Source organism: Kryptolebias marmoratus, linkage group LG15 (assembly GCF_001649575.2).
Source record: "Kryptolebias marmoratus isolate JLee-2015 linkage group LG15, ASM164957v2, whole genome shotgun sequence".
Lineage (NCBI taxonomy): Eukaryota > Metazoa > Chordata > Actinopteri > Cyprinodontiformes > Rivulidae > Kryptolebias > Kryptolebias marmoratus.
Window position 1 is genome coordinate 17,509,444 of NC_051444.1, and position 16,026 is coordinate 17,525,469.

At 41.4% G+C, this 16,026-nt stretch overlaps 1 protein-coding gene across 1 annotated transcript in view; it reads right to left on the bottom strand.

Annotated features, from left to right (window-relative positions):
- Nucleotides 1-349: 349 nt before the first annotated feature.
- The window catches only part of LOC108243343 (AT-rich interactive domain-containing protein 3B-like), a 55,014-nt gene continuing 39,337 nt past the window's right edge, over nucleotides 350-16,026 (bottom strand). The window contains exons 5-9 of the mRNA XM_017428707.2: nucleotides 7,872-8,055; nucleotides 6,289-6,548; nucleotides 4,786-5,061; nucleotides 4,478-4,570; nucleotides 350-4,384 (exon numbers count right to left, since the gene is read on the bottom strand). Of these exons, the coding sequence (XP_017284196.1) occupies nucleotides 4,185-4,384; nucleotides 4,478-4,570; nucleotides 4,786-5,061; nucleotides 6,289-6,548; nucleotides 7,872-8,055 (1,013 nt within the window). The 3' untranslated portion in view covers nucleotides 350-4,184. The remainder of the gene's footprint in view (nucleotides 4,385-4,477; nucleotides 4,571-4,785; nucleotides 5,062-6,288; nucleotides 6,549-7,871; nucleotides 8,056-16,026) is intronic.

Sequence of the window (16,026 nt, forward strand, 5' to 3'; positions counted from 1 at the left end):
TAGTGCAGCATTTCCTACATGTGATCAATACAAGGGGCTCCTAAAACCATTTCAAAGGTCAGAGTTCATCACTGACACAAACCCAGAGGAACTCGTACAGAAGTGTCAGGTGGAAAGGCCTGACCGCCCTGACTGAGAACAGTCACTGAAGCTGTCGCAGAGTTTCTGACTGACTGTCAGAACGAATCGACCCTAAAAGCTGCCGCCAAGTCTGGGTGGCACACAGGAAACTTATCTTTACGCCTCACCACGAATGAAGTGTGAGATAAACAGCGACGGGTGTAAATCATCATTAAGAAGCAACACATTTCTCAGTATTGGAGGAGGAAATGAAATGGACACGGAAACATAAGATATAAAGTAAAACTTTATCATGACATACAAGTTTAAAGCCCTGAGAACCATATCTTTATATTAACTAATATGAACAAAACTGAATGTGTGAAAACCACTTTGGAAAAGTGCTCCTCTTAAATACAATCAGCACAAACCAGTTTTTACAAGCATTCAGGTGTTTTGTCCCAATTTTTTTTGTTTGCTTTAATCAAAGAGAAAACTATAATAATATCAATGTCATTATTATCATGTTCATAATAATAGTACAAAAATATGCACAAACCCCACAGTTGAATTAATATACGGAGCATTGTACAAGCCAAAACAACAACATAAAATTGATAAATGAGGTATTCAATAACCACTTGCATATGAACCTGTTTAACACAGATCAGGTTAGTTTTTAAACAATTTCAATTTTACTCTAAAATCATCAGAGACAAAAAGGATCCTCAGACTCCCAACTTCACAGCTTCCTGAGTGACGAGGCGTCGCCTTGCAGTTTCTGACGACAAAAAGCCTGAAAACGCAACACAAAAGTCCAAAGAAGAGTTCAGCGAAGTGACAGCAGCCTCTGGCGGTGATCGTCCCTCAACGCAGCTTCAACATCTAAGCTCCTCACGGCAGCCCACTGCCCTGAGGTCAACTTGTAACACAGACACGACACGTCACATACAGCACACTCCTCCACACAGCGAGTCAGGGGGCTGGGAGGGCTGCTGGCTCCAACAAATAAACACACAACACAGAGGAGAAACGAACCGGCAACCCTCGACACTTTCTGATCAGAGGCTCGCCCAGTGTGCTCCAACAGCAGAGGATGACTGTGGCTGAACTCAGCAGCTCCCGTTAAATGAACTGGAACTGTACGAATGTGAAAAGGATGAATGGAACTCATCGCAACTCATCTTTCTGCAAAAGTCACTCCTCGTGTTAAAGCAGATAAAGCAGTGGTGCCACCAGCAGTATCTTTCTGGTAATCACAGCTGTACTCACTGTGTGAACACACACACACACACACCAACACAGGAACATACAAAGGCAGTGAAGGCTGCACTATCAAACAGCCACTGCTAACTGCAGACCAAGCAGATGAAGTGAACAGCCCGGACGTAAAGTACGAAAATATTTTAGTGACACAGCCTAAATGATAAAGCTCATGTGTTACTAGAAAAATAAAAACAACTTCTACCAGGACGCAAAAAACACGAATAAATATCAAAACCTGTTAACGCAACAATATGAATAGTAAAGGATGTGAAACATCTGATGAAAACACTTCCTGAAAAAAAAAAAAATGATGATGACTGCAAAAGTTTTAAACCTAAAAAACTCAGCAGGTTTCACCAGCAACTACTTTAAGGCAGCAACTATAATCCTCACTTTTTAGAAGATGCAGTTGTGTTTCTGAACAAGACACGCAAGTCCAAACTGCTCTCATCCGTCCTCAAACCCTCAAGTCTGCACATCCTGACACACAGTGGCTAAAATACAATCTAATGAAAGCTCCAAGGCTGCCCACATGGTCTGAACGCCTCACATTCAACACAGGGGAAACAAGAAAAGCCATTTTAACCATTGCAGTGTTTTAACTTGTTAGGAAAAGTTACTTTATTGGCAAAAAAGGATCTTAGAATGAGGTCGAGTTGAACCCAGCTGTGTATTTATCATCAGGAAGTGTGTTTGGATGGAAAGAACTGGAATTAAGGACCGCTGCCAACACTTACTGAGGGGGACGACGGCCACAGCCCCAAAATGTTCAAGATTAAAATAGGGGAGCCCGCTCAGGAGGCCATGCTGAGCGGCCGTTTGTTCTGGATAATAACACTTCAATCCCTCCTAAATAGGCCACCTATCCACATCTGTAGATGAGGCGTATGCAGATTTGAGTGCTTTGATGTGGTTTAAAATGTACTAATGCACTGTTACTTTCCAGTAAGTGAAGGCAAGCCATAAAGTGTGAAAAAATAGGATTTAATGCCACAATCCTAAGGTGTTTTTACTGGTTTAAAAAAAAATTGATTGAATGGAACTGTTTTGCACGGAGACGTCAACCCGTCTCACATTGCACGTCAGCAGGTGAGACCAGGATTGTACACTGAGGACCAACTGGACTCGTCTTTGGTATCAAGCTGTGCAATAACCAGAGGATTAATGTGTTAAAACACTGGTCACATGATTGTACACATGCATACAATTTCAAACTGTCACGAAAGTAGACATTAACTGCAATTTCTGTGTCCGCAATCAAATCTAAGCTTAACGCATCCTTTCAACAATCCTGCAAATCTATACAACAACGAGGAGCCAAACAGTTCTGCTCCTCTTCCCTGAAAAATATGCATAAATCACTCCCCACAGACAACAACCCCACCCTCCCCTCAAAAAGCAAGAAGAAGCAAGCAAGAAACAGGTCTACAAGTAAATACAGGAGAAAGAAAGCAAACCCCCCTCCCAATTCTTTGTCCCCAAAAACCACCCGCAGTGTGTCCGTACATCCATGTCAGTTTCAGTTCAGGCAGGATTTGTGGCGTCAAGTCTTAATGGCTTCTCAGCCGAGGTATGTAGTGTAGCTCTCCCTTTTCGGAGAGTCCGATGAGGTATTCTTCAAACAGTCATGTAGTCTTGTGCATTCTTCACATATGACTCCTCTTTTAAATTAACAGTGATTCCTTGCAGTTGTCACTTTGCTTCCTGAGAGAGATGCCCTCCGCAGCGGAGGGGCTAGTGTGAGGTCTGAGAACTATGAAGTGATGAAGACGCCATCCCACTTGACATTCAGCTCTGCGGCTGCTAGGATGCAAACAAAATGGGGAACAAAAGATTCCAATTTGATTCTGTAGCTGGGTTTAGGAATACCTCAGCATCACCTCTCTGCCTCTCCGTGGGTGGAGACACGAGCTCGAGTCTGCTGGGCTTGTTGTTGGCGGATAAGAGCTGCTGTTCCCCCGTTCCCCCCCCACAACTTTGTGCGCTAGTTCTTTGAAGACAGCTTGTGCAGACCTGTGAACGACTGCATCATAGGTTTGTACTTTCAAGCTTTGTAAAGTACTTTAAGTGAGCTTCAGCGAGGGCAGATATGAGGTATTTAATCTGCTGATCTACAGCATCTCATCATTCACCAGTTTGAGTTCAGCATTAGGTTACAGTGTGTTAAACAAACCTGAGTGGCCCGGGCTGGAGGCCTATTGCTGTGAGCTGGGTGCTCTATACATGAGGTTCTACTGGTGCGACTTACCCGACTTCCCCTGATTGCAACTAGTTCAAAAAGAATACAAAAATAAAGTTGATTCAGGTTAAATATACTACAGCTCCTGAGGTAAAGACACCACTGCAGGTTACTTGATTTGAGGTATGTAAAAAGGGAAAAAAACAAAACAAAAAAACCCCCCAACAACTTCAAAACAAATTCATTCTAAAACACAAAATCAAAAAGACAACAAAATGGCAACAAACAAACAAAATGTTCTAAGATTAAACTTTTCAAGTTCAGTTGTGAATACACCTGTCAGTGGGTTTTGGCTGAGCTGATTGTGTTTAGCATGTCCACTAAGAAAAATGTGTGTGTAGATTGTGTCTGTGAGTGTATGAATGCATGTGTGTTTGTGTGTGTGTGTGTGTGTGTGTGTGTGTGTGTGTGTGTTGGATTTAATGCATAGCAGTGTTGTCATGTAATATTTCTCAGGCTCGAAGTTCACGACTGGACAGCCAAGAGGTGACAGGGTTGTTGAGGTATTTGTTGTGCAACAGTTTCTTATTCTTCTCGGTTTCTCTTTGTACTGTATATTCATGCCGGGGCCCCTCGGTGGAATCGAGGCCTGGGGAGCGGGTACAAAGGGAAGCTTGGATTAGGGCGACCCACTGGAGGCCGGCTCAACTGAGCCAGAAGCCTTGGAGGAGGATGTGGAGGAGGCTGCGGGGCTCAGGGTCTGAACCTGCGGTGCAGAGAAACCGAAGCTTGTGCTGGTTCCAGCAGGGGAGGCAGAGACAGCGGCAGCCGTCACAGTGGGCCCCGGGGCCCCAGCAGACTTTTGGGCAAAGAGGGTTCCTGAAGGAAAGAGAGAAACATCATTACATCATTCTTAAAAATGTGTTTTTATCATCACTAATGCACATGTTTCTGACCCGCCCTCATACAAACCTGAGTAGGTTGTCCCATTAACCTCCACTGAAACAGTGATGCTGCCACTCCCATTGTTTGAGATGCTCAGAGACATGTCCTGCTGCTTCTCATCTGAAGACACACAATGCACTGATTGGTTGAATGTCCGCTCAAAGCTTTACTTTAAACCACAACATTATTACTTCATTTTGTATCAAAATGCAGTGAACCTTGTAACGTACCACTAGCCAAATGCTAAGTTTCTTCTTTACCAAAATACAAATGCTTTGTAATAATACAATTTCCAAGTATTTGACCTGAATTTTCACAACCTTGGCAATACTGACCTCTGGTGGTGATGGCTGGGGCTCCCAGACGCAGGTTCATAGGCATCTGGGAAGCCATGGCCAGGAGGTTGTGCTGGAAAGCCTGCTGCATGAGGCGCTGCTGCTCCTCTGCCAGGCGGGCCATCTTTCTCTCTGGACCCTCTCCTCCACCCCCGGTCTCCAGTTTTTCTCTCAGTTGCTCCAGTGTGGCAGCTCTTGCCAAACCGGCAACCTGCTGCTGACCCAGGGACAGCGCGATGGGAGCCCTCGCTGCCATGATCGAAGGGGTCAGGTCATCTGGGAGGAAAAAGACGGGGACGTTAAAACATGTCCGTGCCTGTCTGTCATTAGGAAGGAGCTGGAGAAATAAAAAGAAATGCTAATTGATGTTAAAAGGTTCATTAGAAAATTAAACAAACTGGTACAAATTAGACTTAGTTCAGGTCTGTTTCTGATGGAAGTGTACAAAATATAACTTGGACAGATTAATTTCCCTGAATCTAAACTAACTCTACCTTCAAGTAGGTCTCCTTTTCATTGTTAATAGACTTTTCTAAGTTATTTTCATCTAATCTGAAGCCTTGTAACTCCTTCTATGTCTAATACCTCCAATTTGAATTTTACTGGTTTCACACCCAACAGTACTGGATTCATTTATGCAAAACGATGACAACAGCTGGGGAAGTACAACCACTCGGCATTCCGTGATCACATAAAACGAGTTGGAAGTAAAACAGCCCATTACTCAAACCGTGGCTACTGTAGGGGTCAACAGAGGAGTCACATTCCAAGCAAAGTCAAAGCAACATCAGACAACACAGCGGTGTAATGACAGTGATCATCGGGACCCTCTTAATGTGAACCAGAAGCTTCAAGTGTCCTTCTTGGTGTGGGAACCTTGTTTTTTCTCAGCAGAAAGGTGAGGCCTTTGAATAGCCTCAGGCAGAATTGGTTCACATGCACTCTTAAACACCTGGATGGATTGCACAAACAGGCATATAAACACACTGAAAAGGCACACATACACACACAGCCAGCAGGACACTGTGCATGGGAGGAACAGGACCTAATTAAAAGCAAATTGTCATTTTAATGAACGCTAAACGTTGTGTGATGTGTTTACAAAAGAGCTATGATGAACTATTAAGGTGTGAAAAGCATTTAATTACTATTGCTAAAGCCTAACCTGTGAGTAATGGCTTGCTCTTGTATTTATTCTTAGATATTTGAAGATGTGATTTTTAGATGCAGCAGAGGGCAGTATTTCTCTATCAATACTATATAGAAGAACCTTAAACACTCCAACCTATATTATCACATGAAGTCTCACAAGAAACCATTTACCATACTTTAAATATTTTAATTTATCCTGTGAACATGTTTTCTTTCTTCACAGTTACACATCACAGTTGTCTGCACACTGAGAACATCTCTTCCTCATTTGTTTAAAAATATATACAGTTATAGGTTGATATATAGTATAGGTTGCTCTGTATGTGATTTTGACGGGCTGATGGTGCTTACCTTTCTTCAAAGAAGGTCCTGGTGAGGCCTGCAGACCGTTGAGGGTCACTGAGGTCCCTGCACCCAGGCTGGACAGGTGCATCTTGGGAGATGAGAGGATGTGGGGAGCTGTGCTGGGAGAAGGCGAGAAGCGGAACAGGCTGCTGCTGTAGCTTGGACGACGACCCTCGCGCCGATTGCTGTCGATGGCGGCCTGCAGCTCGCCTGGGGAGCTCAGCCCTTTCCTCTCGCACTCAAACGGGTACAAGTATTTCATGTACCTTAAGAGGAACGCAAACACACAGTGCATCAGATCCTAATATTGTGGTATTAGGATCACAATACAAAACAACAGTTCATTTCATTCCAAAACAACCTGTATGTGGTAAAGTGTTTCAAGGACATATACATTTTCTTGAAGGATGTTTTTACATTGAACAGCAGTGAACTGACTGCTTCTGTTCAACTGACTCGTTTCTCCTCAAACCGACTGTTTAAAAACAAATATGTATCACAGTAATAACCATCACATGTTAGAAAATGTGGTTACAAGCTTGTAAAAACACCACTGGACACCTGGCTATGCAAATACATAGCTGTGGTTTCTACTGGAAGAATCAAGGTTTATTAGCTGTGTCTGTCCACACTTTACACACACGGTTATCACACTATTATACTGCCAACGTGAGCTGGACTTTCCCAGTTTCCTGTCCACCTGTAGTAGACACTCTTTCTTATGAAGTGCCATTCAGCCTGGGCAGGAGTGAACTGAATGCAACATATGGAATAAAAATTTGGCCTAACATGCTGTGACTACGTGGAGCACATCACAGCAGCTCTGCTCACTCTATGATGGATCCCATCTCATAAATGAACACACTGTATTATGCACGCTGACTACATCATGGTAAAATACCAGGACAGAGGATCAATAAGAAACAGGAGCAGCTGCATCTATTAGACAAAACTAGCAGAGCAATGCTACACAACAGGCTGACCCCATTAAAAATACATGAACGTTCACCAGGGATATCTGCTGCTGAAGAAGGTAGAGAGGTGTTACTTCGACTGAAGGGTTTCCATCAAGAGAAAGAGAGACTTAGTCTTGGCTAAGCATATAAGCTGTCAGTCAAACCCCACCTTAGTCACTGTGTACCCTGACCCAAATCACATCAATAGATCATGGGGATCAATGGGCTCTGTGTGTGATGTAATGCTTGGACGGAATGAAAGTGAGGAGGGAAGGAGAGCTTACACATATATGAACACAAAGGCAGGAGTTCACATAGACATTTGTACTAATACCAATACACACACACTGAAATACTCTTCTACAGAAGCAGCATGTTGGCAGAGCTTTACTTTATGTCGCTACAAGGAGCATCTCTGTCAGTTAGCACGAGTCGTTACATTGCCTGAGTAGACAGCTGCACTGATTAAAACAGGAGCAAATCTGTTCTAAAAGACTTGCGTCACATGTGAACAGCTTAATACTACACATGCGTAATGAAGAAGAAAGGTGTTTGCATCCAGTTTAAATGTTACTTGTGTTATGGCTCCAGTAGATTCATTTAATATTTATCACAAAGACAGAAAAGGCTTACTGTGTGCGCAGAGTAAAAGCAGCACTGGTGATGGACGTAGGCAGGTTGAGTCCCTTTGTGATTTCTCTCCAGATCTTCTTGTTGATGACCTCGACGAGGCCTCCTTTCTCTGTCACCAGCTTGTACAGCATATACAGATCCAGAACCTGCTTGGCCATGATGGGAATACGATTGACTGGAGTTCCTATAAATAAGTAAAAAAGTACCAATTATATATTTTATTTTCAATAACTTGAGGCACATTGAATGGCTTAGAACTCAAAACATTTGCCTTATTTTACAGAAAAAATGGAGAACAGGAAGAACTGCAGGCACATTAGGTCATCCCAGATCAATAGTGAAATGCCAAAAATTATGCTGTGACCTCCACAGCCTGATCTAAGTCCTGTTGGGATGTTGGTAAGGTGAGGGTGGCGAGCCAGCAGCCTGCCTGCTCATTAAATTTGGCTTGAAAACATATTAGCCCAGTTAAGGCAATCTGGCTTGACCTGGAAAAGGGGATTCACAAACAACACAAAGTAAAGCTGCTCTGGACTTTTGATACAGATGCATTAATCTTGTCAACAGCTTATCTGCACTGAAGCTTGCAGGAAACGTGCACGAAAGGAGCTGGTGGCAGAACAATCAGGAGGGAGGGGTCCGGAGTGGTTCCCATGTACTCCAGAATCAAAAAAAGTGCAATGTGCAATAGTGCTAGCTTGAAATGGGAGGAGGGGACCAGAGATTGTGACAACCTGCTAATCCACAGGCAGCAGTGGGTGGGTGGGGCTCCAGGATAGGCCAGTATAATGAAGCTCATTTATAGGATTGTACAGAGTAGATCCACACCCCTCTGTGTTTCTGCTGCCGGGCCCAGAGCATAGGAGTCGTACAGATTTACCCACGTAGTTAATGCCAACCAATCCTTTTGCCCCTCCACAGGTTGCTCCTAACCAGGACTCATTAATGACTTATAAAACAGCAGCGTGCACAGGCCGTGAAGATTAGCCCTGATTAATTTTCCTAAATTAGCTACATGTCTTTAAGCCATGTGTAGGGGGCCTAAGTGAGCACACGGTCCTGTAGAGAGCGAAGATCAGGGTGGTGTGACGGAGATGTCAAAGCACCATGGCTTTGACCTCCTCACATGCCTTATTTATGATAAGGAGAAAAAAAAGGGCTTCCTAACTGATGACCGGAAATTACTATTTTGGTTGCCCTGGAAATTATTAAAGCTAATAAACATAGAACTTAGGACAATAGGACAATCACATCTAATATTATATTTTCCTTATCCTGAATGTTAGCAGTGCAACACAGCTATAAAGACATTCAGACCACACCGCATAAAAAAGCTTGATGGAGAAAAAGACTCTGAAGTTGTCTGGCTGGAGTTCATGGCAGATATCCACGTAAGCTGGACAAGGCCCTTAGCTATTCCTGAAAGACAAAGATTGTGGAGGTGAAAGAGGAGGAGGAGGAGGAGGAGGAGGGTGTGAAGATCTGATACGTCAGAGCTATGGAATGAGGTGTTTTTATGCTGGGGCGTGGGGGTGTAACCGGGACTGGTTTAGGTGTGGTCTTTCTCCCAAAATTTATTTCTTACATAATTCCACAAGGAGACAGTAACAAGAGTTGAAACATTCAAACACAAAGCAGAGAGTAAGACAGGATGGAAACCAAATAGAATGTAGAAAACAGATATATGTTTACAATATATATAGAGAGACCACGCTCCAGTTGTAAACTCTAATCTAATCCCTCTCAGCTTCATTTACACCAAGAACACCACCTCAGATAGATTATATAAGACAGTAGCTTTAAATTAATGGAAAAATATCCAAAGTGTAGTCTTTATCCTGAGATAATTAATCAAATTGAACCCTTTTGCTAACAATATATAATTATTGTAGTTTTGCTTAGAAAATCTAGATCTTAAAAAATCTACAATGTTAGAGCTTATTAAAGGTTACTGTCAAGATTTTAATAAACAGGGGGGCGCTGAAGATTAATGATTTTTAATGTTGTTTAGTGTCAGTTTAGTACAACCCCCTGGCAAAAGTTATGAAATCACCACTCTTGGAGGATGTCCTTATAATTTAATTGTTAATTTTGTACAAATAATGAGTCACAGACATGCCACAAAACTACAATTTTTTCACAGCTCCAACCTTCTGGCATTGAGAAACAATAAATATAGAAAGAAATACAATTATTGTAGTCAGTCCCATTTGTTTTTTTTATTCTGTATATATATCAAGCACAGGAAAAAATATGGAATCACTCAAATTTGAGGATGATTTTATGGAATCACTCTGTCATTTGCAGCTCTGAAACAAATACCTGCATCAGATTAAATCTGTTTATTAGTCCTTAGTTAAAAAAAAGAGCTGTAGCACAAAGCAGATTAACATGAATCATGGCTCTGTCACTTGAAACAAAGAGGAGGATTATGAAACTTCTTCAAGAAGATACATCATCACAGAAGGTTGCGAAAGAGGTTTATTGTTTCCAGTCAGCTGTCTGAAATCTGGACCAAGTACAAACAAAATAGAAAGGTTGTAAAAGGGAAGCATACTGGTAGTCCAAGGAAGGCATGAAAGCACCAAGATGGAAAACTTAAAGCAATTGGAGTCAATGTTTGTGACTGAATTGTAAAAAAGCACCTAAAAAAAAAATTTTGGATTTACATACAGAAAGGCCAAACAAAAACCATCAAACAGAAAAGAATAAGGTGACAGTGGGCTAAAGAAAAGCAGTCATGGACTGTGGGTGACTGGATGAAAGTGTCATGTCAGGTAAACACGTCAGTCGTTACATCTTCAATAAATGTCAAGGTCTACATTGTAATTTTGGACAATTTTCTTATCCCATCAGCTGAAAGGATGTTTGATGATGATGACTTTATTTTTAAAGATGATAATGTACCTTGCTGTAGAGCAGAGGACGTGAAAACTTTCCTTCAAGAAAGACAAATGATGTCAATGACAGAGTCCTGCTAAAAGTCAGACTCTGGTGGAAATTGAAGAAAACGGTCAATGACAAAACGCCAACCTGCGCAACTGATCTGGAAACAGCAATTAGAGACAGTTGGAGCCAGACTGATGAAAAGTGCTGTTTGTCTGTGACTCAGAGAATTGATTTCATTAATTTTTTCCTCAGAATTGAGTGATCCCATTTTTTTCCATCAACTCAAGTAACTGTGACTGACAACAATATATTTGTTTCTTTATTAACTGTTTGTTGTCAGAAGGTTCGAATTTAGAAAAATTATAGTTGTGTGGCATGTCTGATTTTTCTTTTTTATACAAAATAAATAAACAATTAAAAGAACCATATTGTTTGCCAGTGGTTGTAGTTTCTTTAACTTAAATAACATAAAACAAAAAAGTAAATTGTTTGCGTTTTTTCCCCATCTACTACTCTTAGCTGTTAGATTGAGTTCTTACCATTTAACAATAGTTATTTTGTTTAAAAAAAATCTATTAACAATAATCATTTATCCATCCTTTTTCTGTACTTGCTTTGTCTTGTTCAAGGACAAGAGAGGGGGTTGAAGCCTAACGCAGCGCTCAGTGGACAAGAGGCGGGGTAAAGCCTGGACATTTTGTCAGTCCAACATAAAAATCTGTCATTCTGAAAATGTTCCAGTCTTCTTTTTTTATTAGACATGTTCTAAAGAGACTGAACATAATGTCAAACTCATATTAAACTTGTAATTTGTCTTTAGATATGGAAAGTTTTTCAGAACAGATTGTGTTTTAAAGCACTGGGAAAGCTGCAAGTGCTTCGCCGGTTATCTAATGCAGCGCTGGACATCAATCCTGCATTAAACAATTAGTACAACTACAGGGGTCAGAGGTCAGCCAGGGGTTATTGATGTGTGAATTAAACTGCAGGTCAGCAGGAAGCCATGTTTTCATACAGGCCTGCTTGTGAACAATGACAGAACAACACATGAAACACAACAGCAATGGCCCCAGAGTGACAGGCCAGCAGTTAGTTAGCCTCCAATTCATGCCCATGCTTTTGTCCCCAACTGCTGTCAAATCAAAATTTGATTTTATGCATGTACAAGGAGATATATTAAAAGACCACAGCCACACAAAAAGCAAACACCATAATCAGTTTAACGCAGAACTGAACAAAGACTAATGTGTGTACAAGAAGAGGCCAAATAGCTTCTGTATCTGAGAATCTGAAGGGATCCTGCGGTGGTTTCAAAACCAAAAACAATTGTCTCACATGTCAAATCCTGACATCCCCACATAAGAAGGCACCATGGATAATACTGTAATTGACCACAAATCACTTCAGCAACACTTGGGCAATTAGGCAGAGCTCACTCTTTTGAGAGAGCCAACGTCCCGCCTGCACTTTCTGCCCAACATCTGCTGTTTCCAACCCCGCAGACATTTAGCACTAACAGGCTTAATTAGAGCTGCACAAAACAAGACTTTTGATCATTACAGCACAGCTCCTTTATACGGCTGCTGTTGGTCCCATTTTTAAACTTGCTTCTCCTAGTCGAAATACACTTTAATCATCAATGAGACCAGATCACCTCTTGACATGAGGCCTCAGGTAGAGAACTACTGGATATTTTATCTCTGAAAAAAAAAAAAAAAAAAAATGATTCGTCCAATCACTTGCTCTTAGCAAATCTGTAATTGGCTGCAGGCTTCACCTCCCATCATCCTTTGCCCCAGACTGATTTTTCCCCAGGGACAGGACCATCAGGAGCCTAGTGATTAATGACACCAGGGGTCAGAGGTCGCCTTGGTGGGAAGTGCTGAGACCGAGGGCCCCTGAACCACTCCCTAAGTCCTTCCTCCAATCTCCGCTGTGAATACAAGAGCTACACGGCTGGACCTTCAAATGGCTGGACTTCAGGAAAAAAGGAAGCAGTGTGTCTTTGAAGAATTCATATTTGAAAGAGCGTATGTGTGGGACTGATCAGTATCTTTAGCTTCTGATTTGTTTATCAAGCAGCTTTACAAAGTGCCTTTATTACACTCTCCTGACTTACAGCCAATTCAAAATAAAACACATTATTGTACACAGTAAAATATGTCATTAAGAGAAAACCTGCTTTTATTTGACCTTCGGAGAGTTAAATATTGATCAGGTTGTAAGGAGTTTGAAATGAGCAGATAAAGGCAGGCAGTCTGAATCTAAAATAAACATTTTGTCTTTCCAGTGTAGTTCTGGCTTTCAATCTCATTGTGAGCCCCCCTCAAATCAAGGTCATTTTATCTGACCCCCCACCCTATTTTTAGCAGGAAACAGCTGCTCGCATTAAAAAGGGACTCAACAATAAATCAATTGGGTGCCCCTGACGCCAGTGGTGGTAAATTAAATATTGCTGACTTCACTTGATGGGGATTCCTTAAATAATTAAGAGACATGGCGACAGCCTTACAGCGGCCAACACACAGGAAATGAATTTTTTACTGAATGAGCAGTGGCTGGTGTGAGGTTTCACTGCCATCTACAGTAAAGAAAAAAAAGGAGGAAAAAACCCAAATACCTCTTTTTATTCTATAACAAATTGAAAGAACATGTCAATAAAAACAAACAAAAAAAATGAGGAGACGAGTTAAAGGAACAAAAAAAAAGAAAGAAAGTGTGAAGTGTCCACATTTGCTTCTTTTAGGAGGTAATGAAGGAGGGATGGAAGAAAGGAAGAAAGGAAGGGGGAGGTGTGGTGGTAGTTAGCCAGCTGGAGAAAGACTGGATTATGGCTGTAAGGAAGGTGTCAGCCAACACAAACAGCCCCTGGCCTCATGGCAGCGTCTGAGTCCTTTTAGAGTCCTCACACCCCACCACCCATCCACACCTTCCTCCTCTTCCTCCTCTTCTACTCAACCCCAATCACAACATTGACACACACTGAGTCGGACCAAATTCATTCTACCCAGATTATTCCCTCTAGTTATCTTTAATATGAGCGTTTAATTTATTGTAACAACTGTTCATGAGAAACACAAACCCCAGCGTACTACACAAGATGTTTACAGTCTGCAAAACTCTCTGCATTTCAAAATGTTATTAGGATTATTACTTACTACATAAACTGCCAGCTGGTATTTTAAACAGTGGGGGTAACACAGTATTTAAGAATCATTACATTCTTAAAATATTCTGCTATAGGGATTTTTTTGTTGTTAGTACCTCAATCTTTCACCTGGTTATATTTCACATAACACATTGTTAAAAACTGTGTCCCTATAGAGGTCCATGTTTAAGTTATTTTACGCCTGCTCCTTATGTTAATGGCCTTTAAATATCTGTTTAATTTTCAGGGAATAGTAACTGAGAACAGCCCAAATCCTTCATTCACATTAAGCAGAGAGACACTGACAGGAGAGACGGTGGTCTGGGCTCCACATGCTGGGAGTTTACCTTATGCAGGCAGACCCTGGCTGTTAAGTTTATATGTTCATACGTCGGGCCAGCACATTGTCAGGACCCTGCTGTACGCCGGGGCATGTTTGTTTTATTTTTAATGCACAGACAAGGACATAAAAGGTAAAAAAGCCGGGAGTGTATGGAATTTGCTATCTTTAGTGCAGGCAGAGCTACCACTCGCGTGACAGACCAATTCATATCAAGTGTTAAGATAGGTCCCCTCTACGTAAGGGAAGTTAAATGTAATGTTACGCTATAGATACATAGCTATTCTGAGCATGAAGTTGAAGCTGGCAGACACACCCACACACACAAACACACACATATACAGTATGTGTAAACACGTGTGAAAACCCATGGACAGTCATTTCTTATATTCACCAATATCAGGTGGTTAATCTCCACAGATCCAGCTGCATCTGAGATGCCTGTTATACTTATAAAAGTGCAATAAATCTGCACTAACAGAGAAAACAGGAAAAGACTGTAACATAAATTATCTTGTCAGCTGTATTAAACTGTAATGTGGTAAGAAATAAGAAACAATAGACTCTTTTCTCTATGATTTTAAATATGGCTTAAATAAAAATAAACAAACTGAGCAACACTACAACCACGTGTGTTTGTGCAGATGTAAGACGGTGAGCTAAGATTTCATCAAGCTCTGCCATGGGAGGTTGTAGGAATAGTAACAACACTGAGTGAGTCATGCAGTAAAGAGATGAATATAAGATGCACAGTGTTGGCTAATATCTTCAGTGAAGTACATGGAAAGCATGTCACATCCATTAAAAACACTTCAACGCAGATCACTCTCTTGCATGGTTTATTTATCCACACAATGAAAACACTATGAATTTCAGATTGATTTTTTTTTTTTAATCAAACCCCAGCAGATCCTTCTCAATTTACTCCCCCTTTAAATTTAAACTCCGTCTAAACAAAACGCATATTAAGGTGAAATGAAAAAAGGTAAACAGCCAATAACGGCTCAGGAAGCTGTATTTACTGAGGGGATAGTGAGAGGAGCTATGAGTTATTAGAGAAGGGAGGCAGACAGTAAATAAAAGAGCTGTCTTACGTGGTGTAAAACTGAGGAAAAACTGGCTCGCTTCCAAACAAAGGTCAGCTGCTGCAAATCTCACGGTGCCTAGTCCACATATTGGAGTCTGTCAGGCTGCACACGACGACACTATTAGAACCTGAATATCCTGATTAGAAGCTTCCCAACTGTTATTTGGCAGTAAATCTTTTTTCCTCTTACAGAGCTCATACATTTTTCCCCATTTACACAACGAGGGGAGCTCCTTGTAATGGTGTTTTTCCATTACTTCGCTTTTCACCGCTTCGTTTCCCACTGCAGACAATATCCTCTGGATTGGGCGGGATCAGATGTTTATCATTGCAGAGTGCGTAAAAAAACCCCAACCCTGCAATAACAGGAGACACACCTATCCTGTGTGTTTTCGTTACATTACATTGATTTAGGAGACACTTTTATCCAAAGCAGCTCAAAAGTAAAAGCTATAAGAGGAGAAAAGAAAGGGGTTTTACTCTGAATGAGTTTGTGACAGGCTTTTAGTCCATGAGGTTTTGAATATCTTTTGTGAGTGACCATAATGCCCCAACAGCGCTCCAACTCCACCCAGCACAGAAAAAAAAAAATCAATCTGTAAATCCATATTTGCAGGTAATAAACATGCCCGTGCTCATTAATCATGTGCAAAAGATTCAATCTGTGTGAACAAATGAGAGATAAGATTTA